We start from the raw sequence: 27,000 nt of genomic DNA, 5'->3' as shown, positions 1-27,000 counted from the left end.
ATGAAAAAAGGGCCCAAGGATGCTGATACACACCCAGGGAATGTGAGCCAGCAGAATGGCATCTTGGCCTGTGTTAGAAGTAGCGTGGCCAGCAGGGCTGGGGAAGTGATTATCCCTCTGTATGTACTTGGTGCTGGTGGGGCACACCTTGAGTGCATTGTCCAGTTCTGGGCCTGTCGCTAAAAGTGGGACATTGGGCAGCAAAGCGGGTTAGAAGGTTTGGAGCACAAATGCTATGAGGTGCTCCTGAGGGAGCTGGGGGTGTTTAGTGTGAAGAAAAGGAGGCTGAGGGGTGACCTTATTGCTCTCTACAACTACTTGAAAGGAGAGTGTAGCCAGAATAAGAGGTTTGGCCTCTTCTCTGAGGCCAGTGACAGAATGAGAGGAAATGGCTTCAAGGTGTTCCCGATGAGGTTTGTGTTGGGCATTGGGAAGATTCATTCTTCACAGAAAGAATGATTAAACATTGGAGTGGGCTGCCCAGAGAGGTGGTGGAGTCACTGTCCCTGAAGGTGTTTAAGGCAAGAATGGATGTGGCATTTAATGTCATGGTCTTGTTGACAAGGTGGTGTTTAGTCACAGATTGGAATTGGATGATCTCAGATCTTTTCCGACTTAAGTGATTCTGTGATTCTGTAAAATGAAGGCAGGTGGCACAAGAGGCAAGTGGAGAAGGACATTGATAATGTCTGAGTATAGTAGCTTCAGCATAAATGCATTTTACTCCTTTCCAAGATTACTTTGCTTTGAAATGATGTATTTGGAATCTGAGACACCATCTAGATTTGTTTTTATAATTGTATTTGGTGCTTCTGCAAATAAGTAAACTTGTCTCACTGACCTGTTACTGATCCACGTGTCTTCCAAAAAGGCAAAAAGGAATTTACCAAAAATTAAAGGTTAAAATCCAGTAATAATTAGGACAAGACATTATGGTCTGGGGTAGAGTGTGTGTGTCCTGTTTTTCAAAGATGATGGGATGCATTTTGTTACATTCTTGCATAGTTACATGAATCTTTGTCAGTGATAGTTTTAACACAAGTTTATTTAGTGACTGCTATGCTCCTTTCTCTGTATCTTCCTGATAGAGCTGCGTGTTTTTCTATCTAGAACATACTGTACTGTGACATGTTTCTTCATATTTTTCTACTTGTCTCTTTTAGGTGGTTTCTCAGACATATGTCTTTAAGTTGTTCATAGGGTATATGAGGTATGCCTGGAATTCTAGGCTAATTCTTTTATTTTCTGTTGCTCCTAGGAAGTGTGGTCCTGTTGGATTGAGCTGCTTCAGTATCTCGATTTAGAAACAGCTTGGCTAAACAATCTGGAAGAAAGAGTGCAAATGACAGGAAATCTGCCTGATAAATTGGATGCTGTCAATGATGCTCTTGAGGTATTAGAATGATTCTATCAGATGAGTAATTTTACAGATAGCTCCATTTAAAAAAAAATTCTGCACTTCAGTAGCATACTGAAGTGTGCTGAGTATACTGATTCTTCACATTAAATGAACATATTAATCTGAATTGAAAATGGAGATTTGTAAGAGTCTCCACCAAAAGTGGACTTTTACTGTATGTGATAGTGCCATGCTTGGTACTGTGATAAAATTGTATTCTCTCTCCTGGCCTGTGTAAATTGGTTAATTCCTTCCAGGGCTTTGGTGGTCTGAAATTATGAAAGTAGGCAAAAAGTGCTGTGAAGTTTGATAATCTAAAGTAAAATCACCTCTGTGCCATTATGAATTAAGCCATAACTGATTTATGATTTTAGAGCACTCTCAAGACAGTTGAAGTGTGAAACTTATGTATACAACCAGATTTCCAGCTCTGAAAATGCAGTAATATTCAATGTCTTGACCTTTAAAACTTTTTCTAATTAGTCCCTGGAATCAGTCCTGCGTCACCCAGCTGATAACCGAACCCAGATTCGGGAACTTGGGCAGACATTGATTGATGGAGGGATTCTTGATGACATCATCAGTGAAAAACTGGAAGCTTTCAATGCCCGCTATGAGGAGTTGAGTCACTTGGTAAGAACTTGGGGTGAGGGTTGAAGTAGGCTGGATTTTTCAGCTCAAGTCTGAAATGATTCTTTTTAGCTGAATTCAAAGATACCAGACTGCAATACAGGAAAAGAATAAATAGCATCATTGGTGTCAGCTGTTTTTAATTTGTAAAAATATCCGAAGAGCAAGACGCCTTTCTATTTTTTCTTACATGAGTGAAGTTTGTTTTGCAAACTTGCACTGCAGGGATGCCCTGGTATTTTTTAGATAATTTTGACAAAAAGGCAATTCCAAAATCAAGGAACAGGTCAATATTAACAATTTAATATTGCCTTGCTACTGCCATAAATACTGGTGATTTTCTCGCGAACTGTAAAAGAGAGTGTGAAAAGGAGTGTAAAAAAGGAGTGTAAGTGACATTTCCACTCAGAAATAGCTAGGAAGAAGTCATGCTGAAACAAGGAACAGGAGGAAAACATTCTTTTCATTACTCATCCATTAGGTTGTCCTCTTCCTCTTCTCCCTACTTCAGTCTAGTCTTTTATAGATTTAATAAGTAGAGGAAGACTAGCTGTATTTCAGGTAGCACAGGTTTGTAATTTGTGTTCTGTATCCTGGTAATACAGGCCCCTGCCAAATTGTAGGATGGGAGTTTTCTGTCACTGATGAAAAAATATAATCACAGAGGGAATTTCAGTTCATCCTCATTACAATGAGCAACATGAATGCAGTGCCCTCAGCTGGGGGCTATGTGCTGGCATTTAAGTTAGTATTGACTGCTGTTTTTCCTGTTACAACTGGTTTGGCATATAAAAACCTGTTTGCTTTGGCAGCTGCAGCGCTGGCACACTGGGCTTTTGACATCTCTCCACATCTGTGTGTGTGCACATGCACGGGTCTGTGCATGCATGTGCTGGTAGTGGGGAATTTGTGTTTCTGTGCTGGAAGTGACATTTCCGATGCTGTTAAAGGAAGCAGCAATAAAGTGAAAAAACTGTGAACTTCTGTTTTGACAGTATAACCAAATGAGTTTATTGTTTTGAAAGGAAATGTGAATATTAACAGTGTGAATATCAAACAACAGTGATCTGTGGTCTATTGCAAAGTTCCTGTTTCCCATTGAACAGCTAGTTTTTGAAAGTGGTGTGGTTTTAACAGAATGCTTTCTTACCGAGGTAGTAGGAGAGGTGTGCTTTTGCTTCTCATATGTATGTAGCAGCAGAACTCTCCTTCTGTTCCACTGCTTGTCAGTTGCTGGTTCAGAAGCCACAGCAAGCTTCAAAAATTGCTGCTTTCTAGGATGCTTTTTAGCCAGTCCTCCAGGTGTAGGATCTTTTCTGGTCTCTCCTTCTTGTTTTGAGGAAGTCTTCTGTGATTTGTGTTGAATTACTGCTGCATTTTGTCTCACCTTTCTGTCCTGCTCAGGCGGTGAGCCGACAGATCGCCCTGGAACAACAGCTTCAGACCATGCGAGAAACCGACCACATGCTGCAGGTCTTGCAGGAAAGTTTAGGAGATCTGGATAGACAGCTGACATCTTACCTGACTGACAGGATAGATGCCTTTCAGATGCCCCAGGAGGCCCAGGTATTTCTGTATAGCCCTCCACTACAAAACTTTTGGAAACGTTTGATGATAGTGCTCAGTCTAATAAATTTCAGTCCTGTGTTGATGCATTAGGTGTTATCTTCTGTAATCTGGAAGGTTTTATTTTTTTAAGGTTGTATTGAATAGCAGCAGTTTTCAATTTAGCAATCTGTCGTCAAAGGCAGAATACTTAAAATAAACCTGGTGGTGTTTAAGTTTTATAGAGTAGATTTACTTCTGGTGGGTGGTAAGAAAGTTCCCCTTCCTCTTTCTGCAAGCAATTTTGTAATGTGTTTCTTTCCTGATTCTGTGATATGGCAGAAAATTCAAGCTGAGATTGCAGCTCATGAATCCACCTTAGAGGAGCTGAAGAAAAGTACTCGCTCTTTCCCTCCTGCTTCTCCTGAATGCAGGTCTCCCCGTGGTGGAACTCAGCTGGATGCTTTGCAGGTAAAGACGTGAGACTCACCCTTACACCCTGCCATGTCAGCCTGTAAATTGTTTGGTGCAGTCAGGTGAACCTCAGAAGAAAATAGTATGTGCTTTTATGTGCTTTCATAAGGATACAAACAGCCCTAGATGAATTGAACAAGGCAGATTAAATTTCACACGGGTCATGGGATAAGTGCAGAAAGTCAACAAGTCTCGGTATGAGAGTAGAATGGATATTTTTAGTGTATGATACAGAATGAGATCTCTCTTGCACCTCAGGTAGAGAATAGGAATAGGTGATGGCACCATTATTTGCCAAGCCAAAATTCCGTATATATGGATTTGTGGTGGCATGATGAGTTATAATCTGTGGTGTGAGATGCTTTAAAGGTTGCTTTTTGAAGTGCAGGTACTAATTGAAAACCATCTTTCAATGTAATATTCATTAAAACAGAGAAAGCTGCGTGAAGTATGTACAAAGTATCAGCTTTTCCAGAAACCAGCCAACTTTGAGCAGCGCATGTTAGATTGCAAGCGGGTGTTGGATGGTGTAAAAGCAGAACTTCATGTCTTGGATGTGAAGGATACTGACCCAGATGTAATCCAAGCTCACTTGGAGAAGTGCATGGTATGTATCCAATGTTCATGACTCATCCTAGGGGGTGCTTCTTTTTCTTCTAGTTCTTGTTGCTTAAACTCTCTCCTGAGGAAATTTTGCTTAAAGTCATCATGGAACTTATTGCAGCTCATTGGAAAGTGCTAAGAGAGCACTTGATAACTAGAAACCTCATATTCTTGTAGGACATAAAAGCAGTGGGCTGTTGATCATAAATATGGTGGAACAGCTGAGTTTTTATGAACTCCCTTCCCTGGTTCATCCTTATGTTCTGGAGAAGCATCACAGTCATTAGTATTTGATCAAAACAAAATACTAAGATGAAGTACAGATCACAATATTAGCCTTGGAGTAAACATTGTTAAATTATTGATCTTATTAATTTTTGAAAATAAAGACTAGAATAAAATGTTATCAGGATATTTATCAGAATAAAATATCATCAGAAGTTTGGAATCTTCATGTCAGATATTGCTATTAATTCAGAAATCAGAATTTAGGTGCGATTTGAAGTTAAGGTTCTCAAAGGAAGCAGTCAGAAAACCTGCACTACAAATTGATCACCAATATTCACATTTGTGCTTTCAGAAACTCTATAAGACCCTCAGTGAAGTGAAATTAGAAGTTGAAACTGTCATCAAGACAGGAAGGCAAATTGTGCAGAAGCAGCAAACGGATAATCCTAAAGGGATGGATGAACAACTGACAGCACTGAAATTTCTTTACAATGACTTGGGGGCACAGGTAAGAAAAACAAATAAATATATGAATATTTGTCTGCATGTCATTTCTCTGCTGTTAGATGGTTTTTCAAGTTTGATTCTAAAGCTGATAATATGTAGGTTAGTTGCTGCATCCAGGAGCAATCATTTGAGAGATTAAACATTGCACATACCTCCCTGGAGGAGAGGTAACCTTGAAGAAAGAAAGGTTCACAGAGTTTTGATTGCCCTGGAAAATCTGACCTACCATTCATTAAAGTCCTTTAAGATAATTTATGGTCAGATTATCATGTGAGAAGTGTAAGTCAACCTCAGGTTTTTTGAGTGTCATGATGGCTTTGAATTGTAGTCCATCTAAATGGTTGCTCTCAGTGTGAAACAGAAAATGCAGGCAAACCTGTATTTCCTATGAACTGCATTAAATATTGCATAATTTTCTTATTAGTTGAATATTTACTTATCTAAGAGAAATGTTTAAAAATGGTTAAACCCTTACTGGGCAGGTAGGACTCTCTACCTAAATTAAGGTGGAATCCCAAGTGGATTTGTGTTTGTTCAGTGCTCCATTAATTAAGCTGGGGGTAAAGGATCAGTCTTGGAATATCTCGGAATGGGTCCTAGGAAATTTTGCAGTTGTGAATTTGGGAATATCCAGGAAGCTGTGGATTCTAGAAGGCATGTAGATAAGAAATTAAGAAAAAGTGGAAAGGCAGAGTTACTTGCAGTATAATGTTATGATTTTTATTTCTGAGCAGAGAACAGAGCACAATATTGTGAAATGTCAATTGATTCTGACTATGATGCTTGGAATTCTTCTCAAGTCTGTGTTAAAATCTCACCAGACTAGTTGTGTAACTGGTGTGAAATACAAATTATTTTACTGTGACAAACATCAAATTTCATATTTAGGTTACTGATATGTTTTTAAGGGTAGACTAGATTTTCAGTGAAATTTTTCTTTACAATTTTCTGCTAGCAGCCCTTACAAATTACTAGGAGGAATTGAATTTTACCTATGTGAGTGACTAGACTCTACATTCCTTTGAGTTTCAGCTAAAGGACCAAAATAAAGTGATAAATATCAGTTTGGTGATTGCTAGCTATAAATAAATTGATATGCAGGTTTCTTTATCTCCTTTAGATGTATCTCAATTTAAAATTATTTTTATATATTCTCTGTCATATAGTAAGATACAGATGCTTATAATCTTTCCTTTTAGGGTCCTTCCTTGAAGCAAGACAGTTTAAAGGTGCAAGGATTTTATATATTTAGGTGGATATTTTAGCTGGCTAGCACTTTTGCATTTGCTGTCTTTTAAAATCTAATTTTCTTTTCTTTCTTTTTTTTTTTGGTTTTTTTTTTTTTTGTAGGTGACAGAAGGAAAACAAGACCTGGAAAGAGCAACTCAGCTGGCACGCAAAATGAGGAAGGAGTCTGCCTCTCTGTCAGAGTGGCTGGCTACCACTGAAGCTGACCTCGTGCAGAAATCCACCTCAGAGAGCTTGCTTTCTGATCTAGATTCAGAAATTGCCTGGGCCAAAGTAAGCATGCTTACTAAATATTGGTAGAAACAATTTCTGACATTATGGCAATACTATGTAGAAGTGGCTGTGAATTGAAATCCCTGTAACTTGTTCTTAAATCTCCCACATCCTGAAATTTTAGTAGAATCAGTAGTTCATATAGAGTACCCTACTCAGTCTGATCTGTTTCATCTCAGGCATTTTGTACCAACCTTAAATGCCAGTGAAATATTTAAGATACTTCTACATATTTGGTACTAATGGGTATTTAGGAGTTACTGTATCTCTTACACATTTCAAAATTATAATATTCTTAAAATTATCAACAAATATAATTATGGACTGGGTCAAATATTTTACTAGTAGAACAAACTGAAATTGCATTGAATGAAAAGTGCATTAAATGAAAAATTGAGTTTGTAACTTTTCATTGAAACAGCTTTGCCTTCAAAATTGTGACTTTGCAAAATAAGAGACCACTGTAATTCCTTATTTTCTTTCACCTACAAGTTAGCTTTTAATTGAAACAGGCAAATATGTTACTTTCTTCAGAGTAATTGTATTTTCTCCCACTGTAGAAATTTGGATATTACTAGGAGTTACCAGCAAGTGTCAGTTGATACAATTCAGCAGTACTGACCTTTCTAGTTTTTGTTTTCTGTCACCTTTTACTTCTGGAGTGGGTCTATCTGCAGTCTTAAAACTTGAAAACTCACCAAATTGCAAACTTGTCTAATGTAACCTGTTCTCAGTCATTTCAATCAGGACTAGCAATTGTTAGTGCTAGGATTTTGCTGTGGCAGTATCCCCAATATTTCTCTCCAAACAAACTTGTGAATCCTTATTGGAAGTGTACCATACATTTGTAACCCATCCAAATAAAGACTCTTATGCTGCACCAGCAGGAGGACAAGTCCTATATGTTGTTGCATACGAAGTTGTCCTTTCTGTTTTCAAGTTTTCTAGAGGCAATTTTAAAATGTAGTAACATGAGTATTTGATTCTGTTTCTAAGATAATAAGTTATGATAAAGTGATAAGTTACTTCATAGATAGTATGTTCAAGGAGCTCCAGACACTGGCTGTGATTAAGTGCATTCTTCACCACACTGTACACTGGCATCAAAGAACTTTCTAAGCCGGCAGATACCATCAATAATAATTGGTGATCTTATATGGCAAAAGGTCTGTTTTCCACATGGAAACTGTGTTCTGATATATAAGAGATGACATATTGCTTAGTTTGCATGTCAGTATGCATACTTTCAAAAAAAGGTGGGGTTTTTAGATTAAAAAATACTTGAAAGCAGAGATGACTTGGGAAAAAGGGTAGAGCTAAAGATACATATATTTAAATATCTCTATATAGATAATATAACAGTAGGGTTCTGTATAATGTAGCCACTGAATTGAACATCTGCAGTAATGAGTTGTGATGGTTCCCAAAAAAATATTTAGCATTGGCCTACCACGTTTCTCGTTATTGCCAACTGTAAAAGCACTTTAATAGGAAAAGATACAGAGGATCCAGAGTGTCTCTTGAAATTTGTTTTTTGTGCTTTACAATGCAGAAAAAAGCCTTTTAAAAATGGGCTTGCAGTGTAGTGTGATGCATTTACTTTACTTACATAATGAAAAGAAACAGTGAACATGATCTAAGACAACAGACCAAGAGTCCCTAAGTTGCTCAGGACACTTACATGCATTGTGCTCTCACTCTCTCTTAAAAAATGAGATCACTACCTACAGAGAAAACAGAAGACAATTACAGTTGATGTAATTCTTTCCACAAGGGAAGATCACCTACAATATATTTGTTTCCTGTGGAGGTAAAAATCTGCCTCCTTTGTGTCTGGGACCAGTGCAGTTTTAATGGATGAACTTGTTTCAGAATGTGCTGAGAGAGCTAGAGAGGAGGAAGGCTGATCTGAAGAGCATCACAGAAAGTTGCACTGCACTCCAGTCTCTGGTGGAAGGGAGTGAGACTGTCCTGGAGGAGAAGCTGTGTGTCCTTAATGCTGGTTGGAGCAGAGTTCGAACATGGACTGAGGACTGGTGTGACACCTTGTTGGTAAGTTGCATGCATGAGAAATATTCAGGGTAGCTCTCTTTGCACCTCTTTGCAGCAGTTGGAGTTGTCAATTGTCTCACTTCACTGTAAAGTGAAGCTTCCATGATGCCTTATGCATTTAAAGAATGTGGAATGGATATCTCTTTATGCTGTAGATGGAGAGGTAAGTCATGAGGAAGTTGGAAACTGAGCTGCTGCATGTCCTGTTCTTTTTTCAGCCTGAATATTCAGCCTCTGTGCCAGCTCCAACATGGACAGTGGTTTGTGTTGATAAATTTCCTTGAGACCTGAATGGTGGCTATTTAATGGACAATGGATAACTTTGTAATGGTGTTCAGCAAAGCACTTGTGACTCTGTCAGTCTATTGCTCTTTTGGACAGACCATAACTGCAAGTGTTCAAGTATGGCAACAACATCTATTTGACTGATCAAATAAAAGGCTAAGCATATTATACACCTAAAGCTGCTAATTAAGCTAAATGGACATGAAACAGTCTACAACTGAATTTGTATCAGACTGATGCTTTTATATAAATAAGATATTTTGGTGTTGTTTAGGTAGTTATGACAATCATCCCATATCAGTGACTTCAGAAGGCAGGAGTTGTGGAAACTTTAGTGTATGAATGGATGGTGAGCCCTGTGCCTCCTGTGCAGTTCCTGTTGCAGGTGATAAGTGTTAATTTTGTAATCCAATTCCATGTTAGGAATAGTCAGGTAGTTTACCTTTATGTGTAAATGCTGTAAGGATGATCCATAACTAAATACTTCTAGATTATTTTTACATCTGGTGACAAGTATTGTCTGTGCTCTCTATATCAACATCAAGAAATTTGTAGCTCCATGTAGCAAAAGAACAATTTCACCTTACAAAGCACGACCATAGGCCTTCTATCTTTTCTCTCCTCCCTTTGTTTTGTTATTCTGAAAAAGCAAATCTTGTCTGCCTTTTTTGTTTTGGTGAAAGGCTTAAACAGATTGTTACTTCTCTGAATCTGATACAGAAAATAATATTACATCTGTCTGAGGCGCCTAATGTTACAATTTCTAACTGCATGTGAAAGCAGACCTAATTAACATGTGTACAATTTTGTTACTTTTCTTAAGAGGAAGGAATATTTTTTTGCAATCAGTGAAATATCAACACTTGATTAATTTGTAAGTTTGGCATAATCCCTTCCAATTAAAAAACCTGAATAACCACACACGGTGGATACTGTTGCACCTGCTGGCGCTGATAGAAAAAGTTGTGGAGTTTTTGGTTGTTGTGATACATTGTCTATCTTTAATTGTACAAACTACCTCAGCTACTTCTATTTATCTTTCTGTGAATTAGAAATTATATTATCAAAGGGTCTAGAATGAAAATTGAATTTTTGTAAATACTAGTGAAGATGAAAGGTATGGTTTAATTTTCAGTGTTTCATTCCAGATATGTCCAAAACCCTATTTTATCAATCTCCTTTCTACTCATAAGATTTTGGCAGGGTTGATTTATTTGATGGTTTTTTGAGTTTCTGGGTTTTTTTGTTGTTGGGATTTTTTTGTTGAATTTTTACAAGTTTCTCATATTCATACAATTTTTTCATCTTTTTCCAGAATCACCAGGGCCAGCTGGAAATTTTTGACGAAAATGTTGCCCACATAAGTACTTGGTTGTATCAGGCTGAAGCCTTACTGGATGAAATTGAGAAGAAGTCAGCCAGCCAAAAGGAGGAAACTGTGAAGGTAGGAAATGTGTCATCTGTCAACTCATGGATTCTGAATGATGTCAGATTTGTTTCGTGTTTACTTTTAGATGTCTCTCTCCTTGCCCAGGAGATGACCATTTTCATTTTCTTTCCCTTCCTAGCGTTTAACCTCTGAACTAGATGACGTCAGCCTCCGAGTGGATAGCGTCCGTGACCAGGCTGTCATCTTAATGAACGGTCGGGGCGTGTCCTGCCGGGAACTTGTTGAGCCCAAACTGGCAGAGCTCAACCGTAATTTTGAGAAGGTCTCTCAGCACATCAAAAGTGCCAAGGTGAGGATGAATGAGCCCCACAACTTGACTGGGGAATCTGTGCCAAGAAGATGGAACTGGCTGCAGTGGATAGGTCATTGTTTATTAGAGCAGCGCTCTGCTGCTTTTGAGTTCTCTTTTAAGTGTGGGTATTTATATGTGAAAAACAGACTGATTTTTAGACCAGCTGCTTTTTTTTATCTGAGTAGCAGGTGATGACTTGTGTTTCATGGGAAAATTTACAAACAGCTGTTCAGAAAATTTTATATATTGCAGTACACATTTGTGAGCCACAAAACAACACCATAAACTAATGTGACTGGAGATGATTCATTTATTTTGAGAATAAAATACTCAGATTGAAGTTTGAATGTAGAAACTTGGTGATAACTACCAAGTGTGTTCAAGCTATCTCTCAGATAATATAACTCCTAAACTTTTGATTTATACTGATATCTAATGGTCGTGCAGACTGGTATATGTGTTCATGGGGAATTGTATGGGACAGCTCAGACTAAATGTTCAGCTTGACCAAGGTTTTATTTTGCTTTGCAGATGCTTGTTGGACAAGAACGACTTCCTGTCATGTCAGAATCCCGTGAAGCTAGAGTGGCTTTTCTAGACCTGGACAAAATTGAGAGTGACATACAGAATATGTTAAAAGTTGTGGAAAAGCATCTGGAGTTGAGTGGGGAAGATGAAAAGGTTTGTGAGCAATGAAACAAATGAATAATTAAATAAATAACTTTCTATTTTGTCCCTCTGTTGAATTGCTCCAGGCTTTGAGAGAGAATTCTGATGAAATGTCTTTAAGGTTAGAAAAGGAAGGGAACTATTAGGTTGTTGGATATCCTGCACAATTTTCCAGTACTTTTCCCATAGCTATTGCATCTTGGCTGCAGGGCTGAGTGTAACTAATCATACTTGAGTTGGTATTTTCATCACAATTTTATAGAATACAAGTAGTGAACTGTGATTTTTGTTTATCTACCTTCTATCTCCTACTCAAAGTAACTCTTTGTGAGAAATCCCTCCTGCACTGGATGATGTTTGAATGAGGTTCAAATTTAAACTGGTATGATAAAATGAATCACAGTGCATAGGCCAGCTCAGAGGATGCTTGAGGTAAGGTGCAAGTAGGAGTCTTGTAATGTGGCTCTATCTTGGGAAGTCCAAGTAAAAGCTTTGAACAAAATTTATCTTCTAGATTGTTATCTAGACTCTGCTATTCACCCATATGAAATTGCCATAGTTTTGTTAGCATCTTGTCCACTATGGCCTCGTTGCCTGCAAAATCGGGTAAATTCCTGTCAGTCCACTCTATCTGCCTTCCTTTTAAGCAGCTCCAGTATTATAAACTGAGCTGAAAAGCTGGATATAAGTCTGTGGAAAATGCCATGTACATTACAGAACACAAATTTTAAACTATTTCTATAGAAGGGCCTATGGTTATAGAATGTAGCCTTCCTTTTATACTGTTTTTATATTTATTGAATTTTTAATTTTTATATTTATTGAATTTTTAATTTTGTAATCTTCTGCTCTGAGCTTGCTTATTATTGTCAAGGAATATCTGGAATAGAGATGGTGCTAAAGTCATAATACCCGATTGATGTGAATGCATACTGCTGGCTCATTAAATTTCTTTCAGTACATCTCTTTATAAAGTTTATGGGAAGTTGGATTTTATGATTTGGTAGTTGTTGAGGAGAATATCTGCTTGAATTTGTTTGGCTCCCATTTGGATTATAAGACAAAAGTTTGGTACAATTGCTGTTACTATCTGAGCAGCTAATGTGTCTAAAATTAATTTCTGTAGATAATAGAGATTTGTGTAATTTTAGCTGGATCAAGAAAGAGCTCAGATTGAAGAAGTTTTACAGAGAGGAGGGCAGTTGCTCCAACAGCCTATGGAGGACCACAGGAGAGAGAAGATCCGCCTACAGTTGTTGCTTCTGCAGAAAAAGTACAACAGTTTGCAGGTACAGTTATGGTAGCTACTACAGCTCATTTATCAATTTGCCCTTCGGTATCCCACTTGCAACCTGTAATCCATATTTATAACTTATGACTTTTTCAGTATATGTGATTCTCTGGGGAAGAGTTACATGTATGTGCACACAATTTGACTCTCTGAATCTTTCCCATTCCAAAATATGAATTTTCCCATTTCTAGGTTTTGGGGGAATGGTTTTGATTTTTAAAGTCCCTTTCACAGCTTCACAGAGGGTCACCCTATGTATTGACCCAAATGGGTGTGTGCATCAAGTTGGGCATTTGCTTCACCTATCTTTGCTGGCCCTTGAACAGAGGTTTATCCCCACCACTAGATGTGAAGAGTGACTATGGATACACATGTACACAAACACACCAACCCCTCAGCATGAGCCCTTTGTGTAAGACCTATTCTGTTCACTACTTCCCTCTTTTTACACCATATTTTCCAATACACTGGATTGTAGGAGTGCAGGTCATTTCAAAGGAGGCAGGCGGTGGAGCTCTCTCCAGTGTTTTCCCAGTATAAGAAGGAACATGATAGTCTAATGAAGTGGCTGAATGAGGCTGAGGACCGTCTGTCAGGGCTGCAAGGTGTGGAGGATGAACAAAAACTACAGATAAATGAGGCTTCTGTTTCTTAGAACAAACAGTTAATGGCGTGTATGAACTTTAGAGATTCATACACTAGAGTTTAATCTAGTGATCTTCTTTGGACACCTCTGTGGAAAGAAGTGTTTCAAAATGACAGCATTCATTTTTTGTTAGGAGATTATCAACATATGCTAGTTTGGGATTTCTACATAGTCATTATAGGTCCAAAAGATCTCATCCTTCAGACCCAAATCTTAGACTGTGATCTGGGCGGTAGGCCTGATTCAGGAAAGTTTGTCTTGCCAGTCTTGATCCGTGAGGATTACACTTAACCCTTTTTAAAAACTCTTAACTCAAACAGCCAGATTTAATATTACTTTGGTGCAGGTATGATAAAAGCCTTTTTTGAGGCTTAAATCCAGTGGCTCTGCATCCTGTGGTCAGGGTATTGTAACTACTCTGCTGTCTTTTCTTACCTCAAGTGCTTAGAGAGGGAAAACTGCCCTCATGTAATGGATATTAGTCTACACAATGAATTATTAATAAAACAGACAAAGGTTGAGGTGTTACTGATAATGTGTGTGTGTATCTTGACAAACAATTTTGCAACTGATGCGATGTCATGGTCTGATAAAACTGACTGCCCAGAAAGTTGTATGTCTCAATTTTGGAGGATACAGATATGGAGGATGCTTTTGTTGTGGCTTCATGGGTATTTTTTGTTGATGTTTTTTAAATCTTTTTTATTTCTCCTCTCCATCCTTGAAAGCACATGTTTTTGTAGTAATTACATTAATATTTTAGGCAATAACAGTGAAGAACCTTGTGAAGCAGTAAATAATGTCTTAAACAAGATTGAGGGCTAGGTCATCTGTCAAGGACTTTTCAATTTCTGCATGTAAGGGTTTGTAATTAGCATCTATAAATCTTTTTGACTGCTTTGTAACTTTTTAAACTAGAACCACTTGATAACATGTTCTGACTCCCTGTAATACTTGCACCACAAAATCATAATGTGGTGCTTTTTGTTCACAGCTGGTGCTGTGTGGCTGCAGCTCCAGGTGATAGATGGTCTGCTGTCCTCTGTCACACAGTCCATTCGGTATCAACTTTTAGATCTGATCCTTTTTAGAAAGACTGTTTCACATTGTAAGGCTGCCATGAAGAGCTGGGCAGCAAAGAGGGCCCAGAGTCTGTGGAACAGTCTGACATATGACTGCTCTGTTGGGTCTCCAGCAGTCTCTTCTGGTGACATAAGCCTGGGGACCTGCCTGATGCCCTGGAATTTTTTTTAAGGGAATGGGGATTCATGTGTATTTAAAGTAAAGAAACATGATTCAGTTTTTCTGTTTGACCATCAGATGCATTGAATGAATCAATTACTGGACAGAAATGGAAAAATGGTGCACCTGCATGGCTCTTTGCTAATGGGGCCAGTCATGCCTCAGATGGGTCCTCCTTGTCACTGTTGGTTGCACTGCAGCTTGACTGATCTTCTCAAAGAAAGATACTTTGATTCTTGTAAAGCCCTTTTCTTAAAGGGGTATACTGCAGCTAATCCCTGCTACTGCTAGGTCCATTCCTGGATAAGTCAATCTGGTTGCTGAATGCATAATGTCGTGTCAATACCATAGCAATTAAAATAGAGTGTTGATGGAGAGACATTATCCTTGCTCAGGTCAGCTAGACTGTCACAAAAGGACCACAGACGTTTTCATTACTGATGTGAAACATGGAAATTCAAACTGCTGCTTTTGCTTCATGTGCCTGTGGATTTCTGATATTTGAGTGCTAAGGCAGCTTGTCTCAGGTAGCCTTATTTTACCTTTATGACTTGTTCTTTCACTGGCTCTGTTAATCTTGAACACTGAAAATGGTGTGAGACCATAACGTTGCTAAAGGGAGAAAATAGTCTTCCCAAATATCATCATTTTAGATAATCAGTCTTGCTCCAGAATTTTCTTGGAGCCATCAGACTTGAAAATTGCAGTGCTTGTTGCTCATCTCAGCCTAGGACTGAGAAGCACTAAATGAATTCTTGACCTGGTGGAGTGCAGGTGACTTTAGCACTCACCTTGATGTGAGGAAGCTGTAGTGAGAGAAGGACAAACTGCTGTTTGATGTGAGCAAAACAGGGAGGGAAAGGAAGATTTCAGCTGCCGAGCTGGGGAGTAGACTTCAATTGGGCTTTTATGAAATACATTATTTATGCTTTTGTAAGCAAGTGTGGGGGAGAGGACTTATTTATGGTGCTTGAAGGTCATATCTATATATTGATTTGCTGGAAGTCGCTGGATCATAAATATTCCTCACAATTTATGCTCCTAGGGATTATGGAGTTAAAATATCTTTGAAATATTGGTAACCCTTCTGCATTGTAGGTGCTTTTGAGTAAGCCTTGTTTTGCCACAGATCCATTAGCAAGAAAAGCGTGCACTGGAAGTTTGCATCTCATAGAGGTCCTTCTTTTCTAACAGGGTTTTAGTATTTATTTAAATTGGACTATTCTGCCTTTGTTCTAAATGAGGGAAAGAAAAGAATTAAACCTGAAATTGCAGAGGTAATTCGTTGCCTAAATTCCTGAGAGATTTTTCCAGGTTTTAGGAAGTTGTTTTGAAGTGAAAATGGTAATTTTGCAGATGGTGAATATTGGTGATTTTGCAACTGCAGTGAATATGCAGTTGAAGACACAGTGCATTTTTTCCTATAAACCGAAGCATTGTCTTGAAGACTCTTGAAGTATTTCTGCAATAAAGAAAATGTATTTGTTTTTCATGTATGCTTTTTGTAGGAAAGGTTCTGGATTACTTAAATATGAACAATTGTTTGCTGAACGCATTAATTAAATGGACATGAGTTTTGGGAAACCTTTTTTTAGAAAACTGGCTCGGAGATATCTTGAGATTTAAAAACTGGCTTATATAGTTAAACATCCAAGGAGGTAAAAGATTTAATTTTATGTCAATGTCTAGGGCTTCCAAAATCCACTTGGAAGCAAGTCAGAAAAATCTTACTGAGTAGAATCATTAGTAGATTTTGTTTCAAAATATACTTAGAGTAAAAGAGGAGATGGAAAAAAAAATCTGAAACTGAATTCTGAATTGCAGGTTAAACTGTATGCTGAGTATAGAAGGAAATAACATTTTTTATTTGAACTCCAGATAAAAAGCATTTTTAGCCATTCTTATTGATTGGCCTTATTTATAGAATGTTCAGTAATAACCAAGTATTCTATTTATTCCTCTAATCCTTTGCTTTTGCTAGTATTTAAAGAGAGAGCAAATTTATTAACCATGCTCTATCAACACTGAAATTAAAGTAGAAAAGGACTATTGAGTCATCCAGTCAGATTTCATCTTAAATAACCTTAGATTGACTTTTTATTTGTGTATGCTGAAGAAAAATTGTGAGAGGACTGAAGCACTGCTCCTGTTAAGACAGACAGAGGTCTTTTAACCTGGAGAAGAGAGAGCTCTGGGGAGATTCTTATAGCAGCCTCCCAGTACCTACAGGAAAGCTGGAAGGGACTTTTTACAAAGGCGTGGAGGAATGAAACAAGAGGCAATGGGTTTAATCTGTAAGAGGGTCAGTTTAGCTTGGACATTAGGAAGGAATTTTTCATTGTGAGAGTGGTGAGGCACTGGAACAGGTTGTCCAGAGAAGCAGTGGAATCTGTATCCCTGGAAGTGTTCTAGTATGGGTTTGATGAGGCTTTGTGCAGCCTGATATAGTGGAGGTTGTCCCTGCTCAGGGGGATTGGAATGAGATGATCTTTAGGGTCCCTTTCCAAATGAAACCATTCTGATTCTGTGAAAAGGTTGCTTACATGAGGGTTTTTTTTCCCTTAATTAAAAAAAAAATAAGAGCCAAGCAACCAAAACCAACTTCTGTGATAGTTAGGTACTTATCAGGTAACTGTGACAGAGTTACATAAAACTCCACTTCTATTTTTTAGCATATTATGCTGCATTTTAGAAGCTTCCAGTCTGCAGTGCAAGGTAGAGAACAGCTGAACAATTAAAAACTCGGCTGTACTGAAGCACTAATGTGTTTATAGCACTTATGTTCACCTTTAAGAATGAGGGTTGTGAGAGGAGGAAGCATCGTCTCAGTGATGGGAGGCAGCTGGAGGAGATTAGCAAGGAGCTGTACTCTGAGGGAGCAGCATCAGGAGGAATTCACTGCTTAGCCAGGAAGAGTAATCTGGCCCAGGATGGTGTTACTGGGAAAGCAGAAAGTTTCAGAACATGTCAATGCACAAGTACAGAACAAGTTTGCTGCATGACAACATGTGCTGTTTTAAATCTTCTGCAAGTTTTTTCTAATGAGAGACAAAGCAGTGTGTGGAGAGTGGAAACATAGTAAAGCCCAGTGACCTATTCATGTGGGTGAAGTATTTATTCTGAAGTCTTGCTGCCTGTGTGAGAATGGGACTTCTGGAATGATTTGGGAGCTAGAGAAAACACCTTGTGAAGATGTTGCAGATGGCTGTGCTGTAGTAGGCATCCTGGTGTTTTTTCTTACCTTGACATATTTCATGTTGCTAGGGAAAACATACTTTGAGTTGCACAGACTGTCTGATTTCTTAGGAACTGGGGCCCTCTCCTTCCACAGGAAATCATGCCATTGTCTAAGCCTTGGGCTTCTGCTCTGAATTTCACTGATGGAAGCTGATAAAATATATGCAGAGCCTCAAGAAAATGCATTTGGGGAGCATCAGGGACCAAGAAGCTGGCTTTGTAGCTAAAACATATGGAGTAAGCCTTGTTTTTAACTGTGATGCTTGCTTGCTGTACTGAATCAAAAGCAGTACTGAGTAGTTTGTGATGCTTTTCTGTAATTCTTGTTTTTAGTAGACTTTAGTGGACTATGCCCTTGCATCCTGTTTCTTTGGTGTGCAATGAATCACTGAGAGCAAATCATATTTAGTGGTAAAGGTTTTGTGGAAGCAAAGCTGTGTCCCCAGTTTCAGAACAGGATAACTGTCTATTTTATAAAACAAAAAAAAAAAAATCCAAATCAACACAAAAGAAAACAAAAAAACCAAAAACAAAAACAAACCCCAAAACAAACAAAAAACTCCAAAAAACCCAAACCAACACAAACCAAAGAAAATCCTTAGGAACATTTAGTGCATGTAAAGTCCTGAATCGTGAATATGTGAACATACCTTTTCTGCTGCAGTCCTTGCTTCATTTGCACTACATATGCTGGGTATGTTAGGTTCCTGTTAATTTGAGTGACATATTTGAAATTGTCAGAAGCATGTGAAGGAGGAAGATACAGACAGGTGTTTGCAAGCCACTTGGTTTTAATATTTTATTGGTTGACAGCTCTGCTAGAGATTTTCATGTGTGCACCCAGCCCAGACAAATTGCGAAGTAAAATTCACTGGCTGAAATTGCTATAAGCATACAATTATTCTTCACTCTTTAGAGTGTTCTTAGCTGTTAGTAAATCCCACAGTCCCGTGCCTCTGTCTTGCTTGATTCACTCACCAAGTGCAACATGGTGATTTAAAGTTGCTTGAGTTCTTCAATATTTGGAAGTGGGCTTTATTTTATTTGATAATTTGAAAGAACTAGGCTGTTTTCAGAGATGGTAACAGAATTCCATCTGACAAGAAACATTTTCTGCTAAAAATGTTTTCTTTCAGTGTGCTTTACCTGCCTCTGCTAACTTTTTGCCAGGCGTGGCAGAGGGATAGTTTCCTGTAGCAATCTTCCCAATGTTTCAGATCCAGCCCTCTGTTAGTGAGCCAAGAAAAAGCTGCATTAAATTACTGTTCTTACTCTTATCTGCTAACATGGTACTTGGCTAGATAGTCTTGCAGCCAGAGCAGAAAACAATTGGCAAGCTCTGGAGGAGTTACTGCCTTTTATTGCTGCAAAATATTGGACTACTGGTGGAGCACTAATTTATTTTTAAAAAATGGTTAGAAAATGTGGGTGGGGATGCCTATTGAAAAGAATATGGATGGGAAATAAGTGTTTCAGTAAATTGGTATCTTGGCAAAGAAGGAAGCAGAGTGGATTGTAACACTAGATACAGGCTCAATCAAGAAATGTTATTTCTGGAAATTGTAAGGATCAAGTTAAGAGAAACAGTGATACCCTTCCCATTGCTTGGAGTTTTAATCAAGAATAATAGAGTAATTTTGAAGCATGATATCAACTTTTTCCTAACTTTTAAAATAAACAAACTGTCTTGTGCAGGACTTGAAGCTTTCTTAATGAATGTAATCTTACTAGAAAAGCCTTTGTTTTCTTTTCTAATGTAGAAAAGGAATTATTCTGAATATAGTTTATTGATTTAGGATTTTTTAATAAAATTGATTGTTGCTTGAATTATAAAATGAATTTTCATGTTTTCAGGCAATCCCTGTCCAGCAGAGGTTAAAAGGCCAATTTGCTACAGGAGTTAGGACCTTGCCTTTCTCAGCTGAGTACTTGGTTGAAATCAACAAAGTTTTGCTGGCCATGGCTGATGTTGAATTGCTGCTGAATGCACCAGAGCTGAATACTGGCATCTATGAGGATTTTTCAGCTCAGGAAGATGCACTGAAGGTACTACATGCCTAAGCATTATATTCAGAGTGGAGAAGGGAAACGGAGAAGAAAGGCCACCACCCTAACAACTCTATTACTATGTTTGTGGTTTTGCTTGGTGTATACAAGATCAATATACACTGAAAACTAAAAAATGATAGCTCTGTTGGCTAATTTTTTTTTCTATGCATAATCTAGATACAAAGTGTAGCAGCATGAAAACTGGGGGGGGAGGTTGAGGGAGCAAGGTTTAATTTGTTGTAGATGCTTGCGTTTGCCATCATAGTCTACATAATACTTAAAGAAATGCTGAAGCCAATCTCCTTACATTCCTGCTCGATAGCCATAATACAGCTGCTGTTCTTAGGTCATGTGAAAGCAATTTTTCAAATAGGAACAGGAGAAAGGGTGATTTTTGTCTTTTTATGAAGTTGTGTATGAGGCCCCAAGATGATGGTACCTGTTGTGATGAGCAAAACAGCAATATTGTTTCAGTTTTAAGCTCCTCCTCCTTATTGTCAGCCGGTGGATTTGCCTGTGTGATTTATAGTGAGGAAATAGTTGAGGACCTCGACTTTTTCCAAAGGAGATGAAGAAATCATGCTTGAAAATACTGAATCCTCCTGTCAAATACTGAGCTGAGTGTGGAGAAGTATGAGCCCTGGTTAATTCTTACCATACAAAAGAGTGTGAAATAGTCCCTCAGAAAACATCCATTGGAGTTGGTAATTACACATGGCATGGTGCAGTGTAGGTGTACCTCTCTGGACTGGGAATCATAACGGGGTCCATGTGTCATATCTGAGGTGTAGTTGGGCTCTGCCTCTCACTAAGAGCTAGATTGGCTGTTTCTGCAGCTGCTATGTAGGTCCTTAAAAGGTTTGCAGAATTCCAGTCCACTTTTCTGACATGCTTTCCTTTCTGCTGTGCACATGCCTCCATTTTTTGTGTTTTAGTTTTTTTATATATTTTATAAAAGCAAATATGGGAATGGTGCCAGCCTTTGACAAAGGGGAAGCCTTTGTTTTGTTGATGAAATTCTCTTAACCCTGCTTACTCTGCTTCTGTGCTGCCTTGAATGCAGTTAGGAGTGGTTATGTTAAGACAGGTTGAAAATACTTTTGGTATTTTTGGTGCAGATGTCTCATCTGATTTTGAAGTTTTGATATAGCTTTCAGAAAAAGCAAATAGCAGAGCATAAAATTTTTAGAAGCATTACTCTTTTAAATTCAAAAAGATAAGTAAATTCCACTGTCTGCATGGACTGTTTGTCTTCTGAATACCAAGGCAGTCTTACAACAATGTCTGGTTTAAAGGAATTTTCACATAATAGTTCAGTGGTATTTGAAATTGATTACTTTAACTTTGTCATTTAAAGGTAAAACCTTTGTGCAGCCTTGTGCTTTTGCAGTTCTGTGCCTATGGGAGTTTACGTGAAGCATGATGAAGTTGCATTTTGTGGTCCATTTTTTTACATGAGGAAAGAGTATGTATAGTGACATGGGTAGATTTGTTTAATAGTGAAGCTAGTGTAATTTTGAGAAGTATGGTGTGTCCTTTACCTTAGGAACAAATTAGATATGTATGAATTATTACATCCTTTTCATAAATACCTGAAAAGGATACACGTTTAAGTGGTATGATGAGCTGTTTAGTTCATTTGCTAAAACTGATTTAAACTGTAAAGGTTACTGTGGTCATGGTCTTACTGTAGATGCTGATTTTTGGGAAAGAATTTTGAAAATATTATCTTTTGGTATTTTTCTTTTATTTCCTGCTGGTGTTAACTTTACTAATGACTTGTGCCATTACTGTACTTGCAGAACATAAAAGATATTTTGGATAAACTTGGGGATCAAATTGCAGTAATACATGAAAAGCAGCCTGATGTTATATTGGAAGCATCTGGACCTGAGGCAATACAAATAGGAGATGCACTAACACAACTGAATGCAGAATGGGACAGAATTAATAGAATGTACAATGATCGTAAGTGGTAAGTCAAGCATGATTGGTCTCTGTGGCCATGTAAATACTTTATGTACATGTTTATGTAAGTGTTTTTCAAATGTACCTTAATAATGAAGATGAATTTGGGAGTTATCAGCTTTTATTTGTTGGTATTACAAAATAATTTCCAGAATTATTGAACGTTGAAACTGTTAACATGGAAATTGAAGTTTGGCTGCTTTCATGAGGCTCATTGTTTCTAGTCTGTGAGATAGAATGTTTTGTTTATGGAATGTAAAATTTTGGTTTTGTAAAGGCATCACAAAGCAAAGTTCTAGTGGAATAATGTTGAGTAGGACATCTTTTTATGAAGAATTCAAGGCTGATTTTTCTTTTGTTTTTTGAAGGAAGGATGCAGTTTGAAAGAATAGGGTTTTTAAAATACAGCACCTATGACAGTTGTCAATAATATTTGTTGTAAGTATTTGAAGATGAGAGATGACCTGATTAGAAAATTTTGTTGTTAGGAAAACAAAAGAATACTAAAATAAGTGCTTAAGAAATATGCATTTCTAATTTCCTTGCCACAAATAGATGTAATTTCACTTGGGCAAAAAGTTTGATTTCTCCCCAACCTTTATAGAAGAGACAATAAACTTTTTACTTTATCTGAATCAGTTTTAAATCTTTAAAAACAAACTCAATACCACTAAGTAATTCTTGGGACAGTGTATTAGAGGAATATTTTAAATTGGAATTTGTAAAAGTGTCAGAGCACATGTTTGGGCAGTTACCACTAAGCTGAAGGTGCTCACACTGCAAGCAGCAGTGTACACCAGGATTGCTGCTATGCAGAAAACCCCTTAATGATTGAAAATTATTTAAGAACATTTAAAATTAAATGCAAAGACGTAAACTGAAGTTCCATTGCTTTTAAAGTATTTCCTTTTTAATGATGATGTAAGGTAATGGATGATGCAGAAGTTTTGTAGGGCATAAGGTATGCCGAACTGTGTTTACTTGCTTTGTAGCACCAGAAATCTGATATCAAACACATGTGGTAGTGTATTTTGAAGAGATAGTTTTAGGAAGAGTGTGTATTACATAAGCAGGTGTTTCCAACTCTTTCTCAGAGAATATAAAAATCAGTTTGTGGTATCATCCAAATAGAGACTTCCAGAAATTCTGGGCCCCTGGATGAGTGAAGGATCAAGATTTCTAATAACTCAGCAGGCAATGTTGTTTCACTGTGGGTTCTTAAATCAGAAAGCAGTGATGCCAGATATGTAGAGCTTTGTGCTCTTCCTGGGTGCTTGTGGTCACCTGCTGAATTTGGAGACAACTGCTCCCGAATCTGGTGCCTGTCCATATTTATATGCCTGTAGCTATAATATTGTCCTCATAGATACTGTATGCACTAAGCTTTAGTTATGTCTTTTTTTCCACTTGAAGCTTACTTGGAAAGCTTTAACTAATGTTAACATTTTGTGAGTTAACTGATGTTAACATTTTGTGAGTACAGTTGAATTTGCTACTCAAATTTACTTTGATTAAGTAGCCAGGGCTAACCAGAAACCTAGTCTTCTTATTGAGAAAGGTAAGTGAATCAAAGAGTAAGTTCAGTGTTTATGAAGAAGTGGCAAAATGCAACAGATTGCCTCTTCAGTCACTTTGCTGATACAAATTAATCTTGACCTTCATAAAGTTTGTAAAGCTCTCCATATTAATGAGAATAATATTGGGCTTCATTTTCATACAAAAAGGGACTACTGGGCTACTAATTTAGATAAATGATATGTAGCTTCTTGAATATATAAAATGCTGCAATTTTAATAGAAGCATGCTTTTTGATCACTGAAGATGTTATTAATTGCAATATTCAAATGGCATTAGTATTTTTAAACCCTTTCTGTTACAAAGAAGAATTCATAGTCAAGTTTAAGCTTGCTTTTCCCAGTGTTACACTAAGTATAAGCTGGATAACTATCTCCTTAATCATCTTTGGCTTTTTTCTATGTCTGGAGTGGGTGGAAATTTTGACAAAATTAGAAGAAGCAGCATCTGAAGCCTCCGGCAAAAGATTGATTTAGTTTTCAGAGGTAGTAAAGATTTTGTGATTGAATGCCAGCTAAGTAGTTAAACCTTTGGTAAATGCTCTGATGAAGCCAAGCACAAGTTTAATTCAACTTTACTTATCAAAGCTTCTAAGAAGTCAACTAAATCCAGTTGACTGCATTTGCATTTGAACGTGTGTAGAGTAAAAAGTGTGGATTTTGTATGTATATATAGACTTAATGTTTGTAACTGTGCTGGTTTGCTACGTCTGCTCATTTTGCTGTGGGTTTTCTCCCAGTGCTAAGTGTTGATGACTTGGAAACAGTGGATTCCTGCAGAGGAGGCAAATGATGGCCAAGTTTTGGTGTCATAGTCACAGGAATTTGATACTTTTAGCTTTCAGATGAGGCAGTCTGTAGGGAAACAGCAGCACATGCATGTGACTCAAAACTGGAGTGGAGCTTTGCTCATTGCTCAAAATACTGATGGAGCTGTCGTCCCACAACAGAAATGGTGCAAGTTAAAACTTTGTACCTCAGTGTTCTCTGAAGTTTTAAATTTTGTATTCTGAGAAAGTCGTGCAGCCAAAACTCCCTGAAAAACTGTAATTTTTGAGGAAGCCTATAAAACCTTCATTTAATCTATTTTAAGTCTTAGAATATATTTTATTAAATGTGGAATGAGTACTGTTATGAGACAATATGCTTGGACTGAAACATATGTGAGAAATAAAGGGACATTGAGATTTGTGGTCAGTGTACAGGTTGGTCTAGGGTGTTAAATCAAGGTATGTGCTGAAACTGAAATGGTAGAACTAGGAGATAAGGTTAGAAAAATTAAAGTGGAGATTTTTAAGACTTCTTTAAATCTTAAATTTTAAGACTTCTTCCAAGACTTTTTAATTGGCTAATAATAATAATAAAAAATAAGCCCTGTATATGTCAAGAAATAGAAGAGATTTAATTTTGATTAAATGAATCTCAGTTTAAAAAAAAGTTGCAATGGTAGCCCTTTAAAGTTTGGTTTTAGAGATCTTTATTATGCTGCTAATTTCAGATTGTATCCATATATGTGCAATAACCCTAGAGTCTTTACGGTTGCAATTATTTGCAATTGTTTGCAGTAATGGGCTGGAAATGACATAGTTCCTCAGTCAAAACAGAGGGTCCTCTGATTAACAGTAGTCTTGGCCTCTTAGGTCTTTAAAGATGACCATTTTTATTAGTTGGGAATAGTTAATAATCAACAAATAGAAAACAAGCCACTCCATTCCTTTCTGATATGTTTTTCTCATGCTCTTACTTTGGTAGCTCGTTAACATAACAGAACTCTCATTTTATCAAAAAACAAATTTCTGACTATGGTTATTCTGTCTGTTCCATGCAAGAACATGTTGCCCTTCAAATTAAGTAACACATTAATTTGAGGCTGCAAAGATGATGACAATGAAGTATCTCTTAAATTATTGTGTGATTAAATGCTATAAGACCTACTTATGTGTGCTCACTGATAATCAAATATATAATCAAAATCACCTTCACTTAATAAGTTCTGGGCACCAGTACCCCATTTTCTCCTCATGAAGGGGAAAAAAAATCTGAGCAATCAATCATATTTCATATTTTACACTGTCTGATAGCTGAATTGTTTCACGATAAAGGAGGGAAGGGTTCTGCAGACCAATTTGTTGTAGCTAATCAATCTTTATTTTTTAAGTGATAGAACAAGTTTGCTGAGGACTGCCCTTTCTTCCTTCAGCTGGAAGTTAATGACAGTGTGTGCTGTTGGCTTTCACCAGCTGCTACTGTGCCAGGAAGCCTTCAGTACTAGGACTTGGTTAGCCAGGCTGTGTGCTAGTCTTTCTGGTTTGCAAGGCAAATTTCTGCTCACTGGGGTGGGATTCCTAGCCTTCTAGGTGAAATTTTGGGTAATTTTTCCCTCCTGTGTTTTCCCACAGTTGCTTTGACAGAGCGATTGAGGCGTGGAGGCAGTTCCACTGCGATCTCAACGATCTCTCCCACTGGATCGCGGAGGCTGAAGCGTTACTGGCCGATGCGCGCGGGCCCGGCGGCAGCCTGGAGCTGCAGGCAGCTGGGCTCCATCAGCAGGTACGTGGGACTGGGGCAGAAAATGAGCAAGCTGGAAACAGTCTAGAGTTTAGTCTAAATTTGTAGTTTTATAGATAGACATATGGATTTGCAGAGGCTGTGCAATTACACTTCAAAAAGCAGTAACTCTTAACATTTCTATTTTGGCTGCAGTTTAAAATTTATTCTTGGAGTAGAACTCAACTCCTGCTTATAGTATGGGGTTATATGATCACTCTTAGTATGGAGTGGTTTGAGATAATTTGATAATTCAAATGTTGGCATGATTTTTCAGTTTATAAGTTTTGTTAAAACTTCAAAAATATTTTAATCAGATAAAAGATCCAGTATAAGATTTCACTTACTTTTGACTCATAATTTAAAAAAATGGACCCCAAAAAGGTAATTTATAACTTAGCAAATTATTTATTTAAATGAATGTATTTTGGAGATATTGCCGTGTGTAAACAATCTAGAAAAAGAAGATTCCAATTACAGGGGTCTTAGGTGTGATTTTTTTTTTTCAGATTTTGGTTCTGGAATTTAGTTCCCTGATATTTTTTTATTTTACTTCCTTTTAAATAAGGAGAAGAAAGCATAACTTTAAGGATCAGATTTTTCTTTTGAGAGTATTAGGTATCAGAGTGTCAATGTGTGTTCTGAAAGAAAACTATGTTCTGTCTAAGACACAGCTTCTGTTTTATGCTTGTTGCTGCTTGAAGGTTTCTTCTAGCGCATTTTATTTCTCTTTTTGGAATTATCTTATTCCTAATCTAGTTGTAAATAAATTTTTGCTAACAGTGTAGGAC

At 37.5% G+C, this 27,000-nt stretch overlaps 1 protein-coding gene across 7 annotated transcripts in view; it reads left to right on the top strand.

Annotated features, from left to right (window-relative positions):
• UTRN (utrophin) overlaps nucleotides 1–27,000 on the top strand; it is a 347,871-nt gene that overhangs the window by 113,317 nt on the left and 207,554 nt on the right. For 5 of the 7 annotated variants that reach the window (XM_074537592.1, XM_074537591.1, XM_074537590.1 and 2 more), the window contains 16 exons: nucleotides 1,259–1,393; nucleotides 1,883–2,032; nucleotides 3,434–3,595; nucleotides 3,917–4,045; nucleotides 4,482–4,655; nucleotides 5,232–5,387; nucleotides 6,737–6,907; nucleotides 8,780–8,959; nucleotides 10,560–10,688; nucleotides 10,813–10,983; nucleotides 11,518–11,667; nucleotides 12,807–12,944; nucleotides 13,425–13,577; nucleotides 19,926–20,117; nucleotides 21,923–22,095; nucleotides 26,062–26,212. In XM_074537592.1, the coding sequence (XP_074393693.1) occupies nucleotides 1,259–1,393; nucleotides 1,883–2,032; nucleotides 3,434–3,595; nucleotides 3,917–4,045; nucleotides 4,482–4,655; nucleotides 5,232–5,387; nucleotides 6,737–6,907; nucleotides 8,780–8,959; nucleotides 10,560–10,688; nucleotides 10,813–10,983; nucleotides 11,518–11,667; nucleotides 12,807–12,944; nucleotides 13,425–13,577; nucleotides 19,926–20,117; nucleotides 21,923–22,095; nucleotides 26,062–26,212 (2,514 nt within the window). The remainder of the gene's footprint in view (nucleotides 1–1,258; nucleotides 1,394–1,882; nucleotides 2,033–3,433; nucleotides 3,596–3,916; nucleotides 4,046–4,481; nucleotides 4,656–5,231; nucleotides 5,388–6,736; nucleotides 6,908–8,779; nucleotides 8,960–10,559; nucleotides 10,689–10,812; nucleotides 10,984–11,517; nucleotides 11,668–12,806; nucleotides 12,945–13,424; nucleotides 13,578–19,925; nucleotides 20,118–21,922; nucleotides 22,096–26,061; nucleotides 26,213–27,000) is intronic. The other 2 variants (XM_074537593.1, XM_026794821.2) reach the window with 1 other exon arrangement.

The sequence above is a fragment of the Zonotrichia albicollis genome, chromosome 3 (genome assembly GCF_047830755.1).
Source record: "Zonotrichia albicollis isolate bZonAlb1 chromosome 3, bZonAlb1.hap1, whole genome shotgun sequence".
Taxonomy (NCBI): Eukaryota; Metazoa; Chordata; class Aves; order Passeriformes; family Passerellidae; genus Zonotrichia; species Zonotrichia albicollis.
This window is presented reverse-complemented; position numbering and strand designations above follow the sequence as displayed.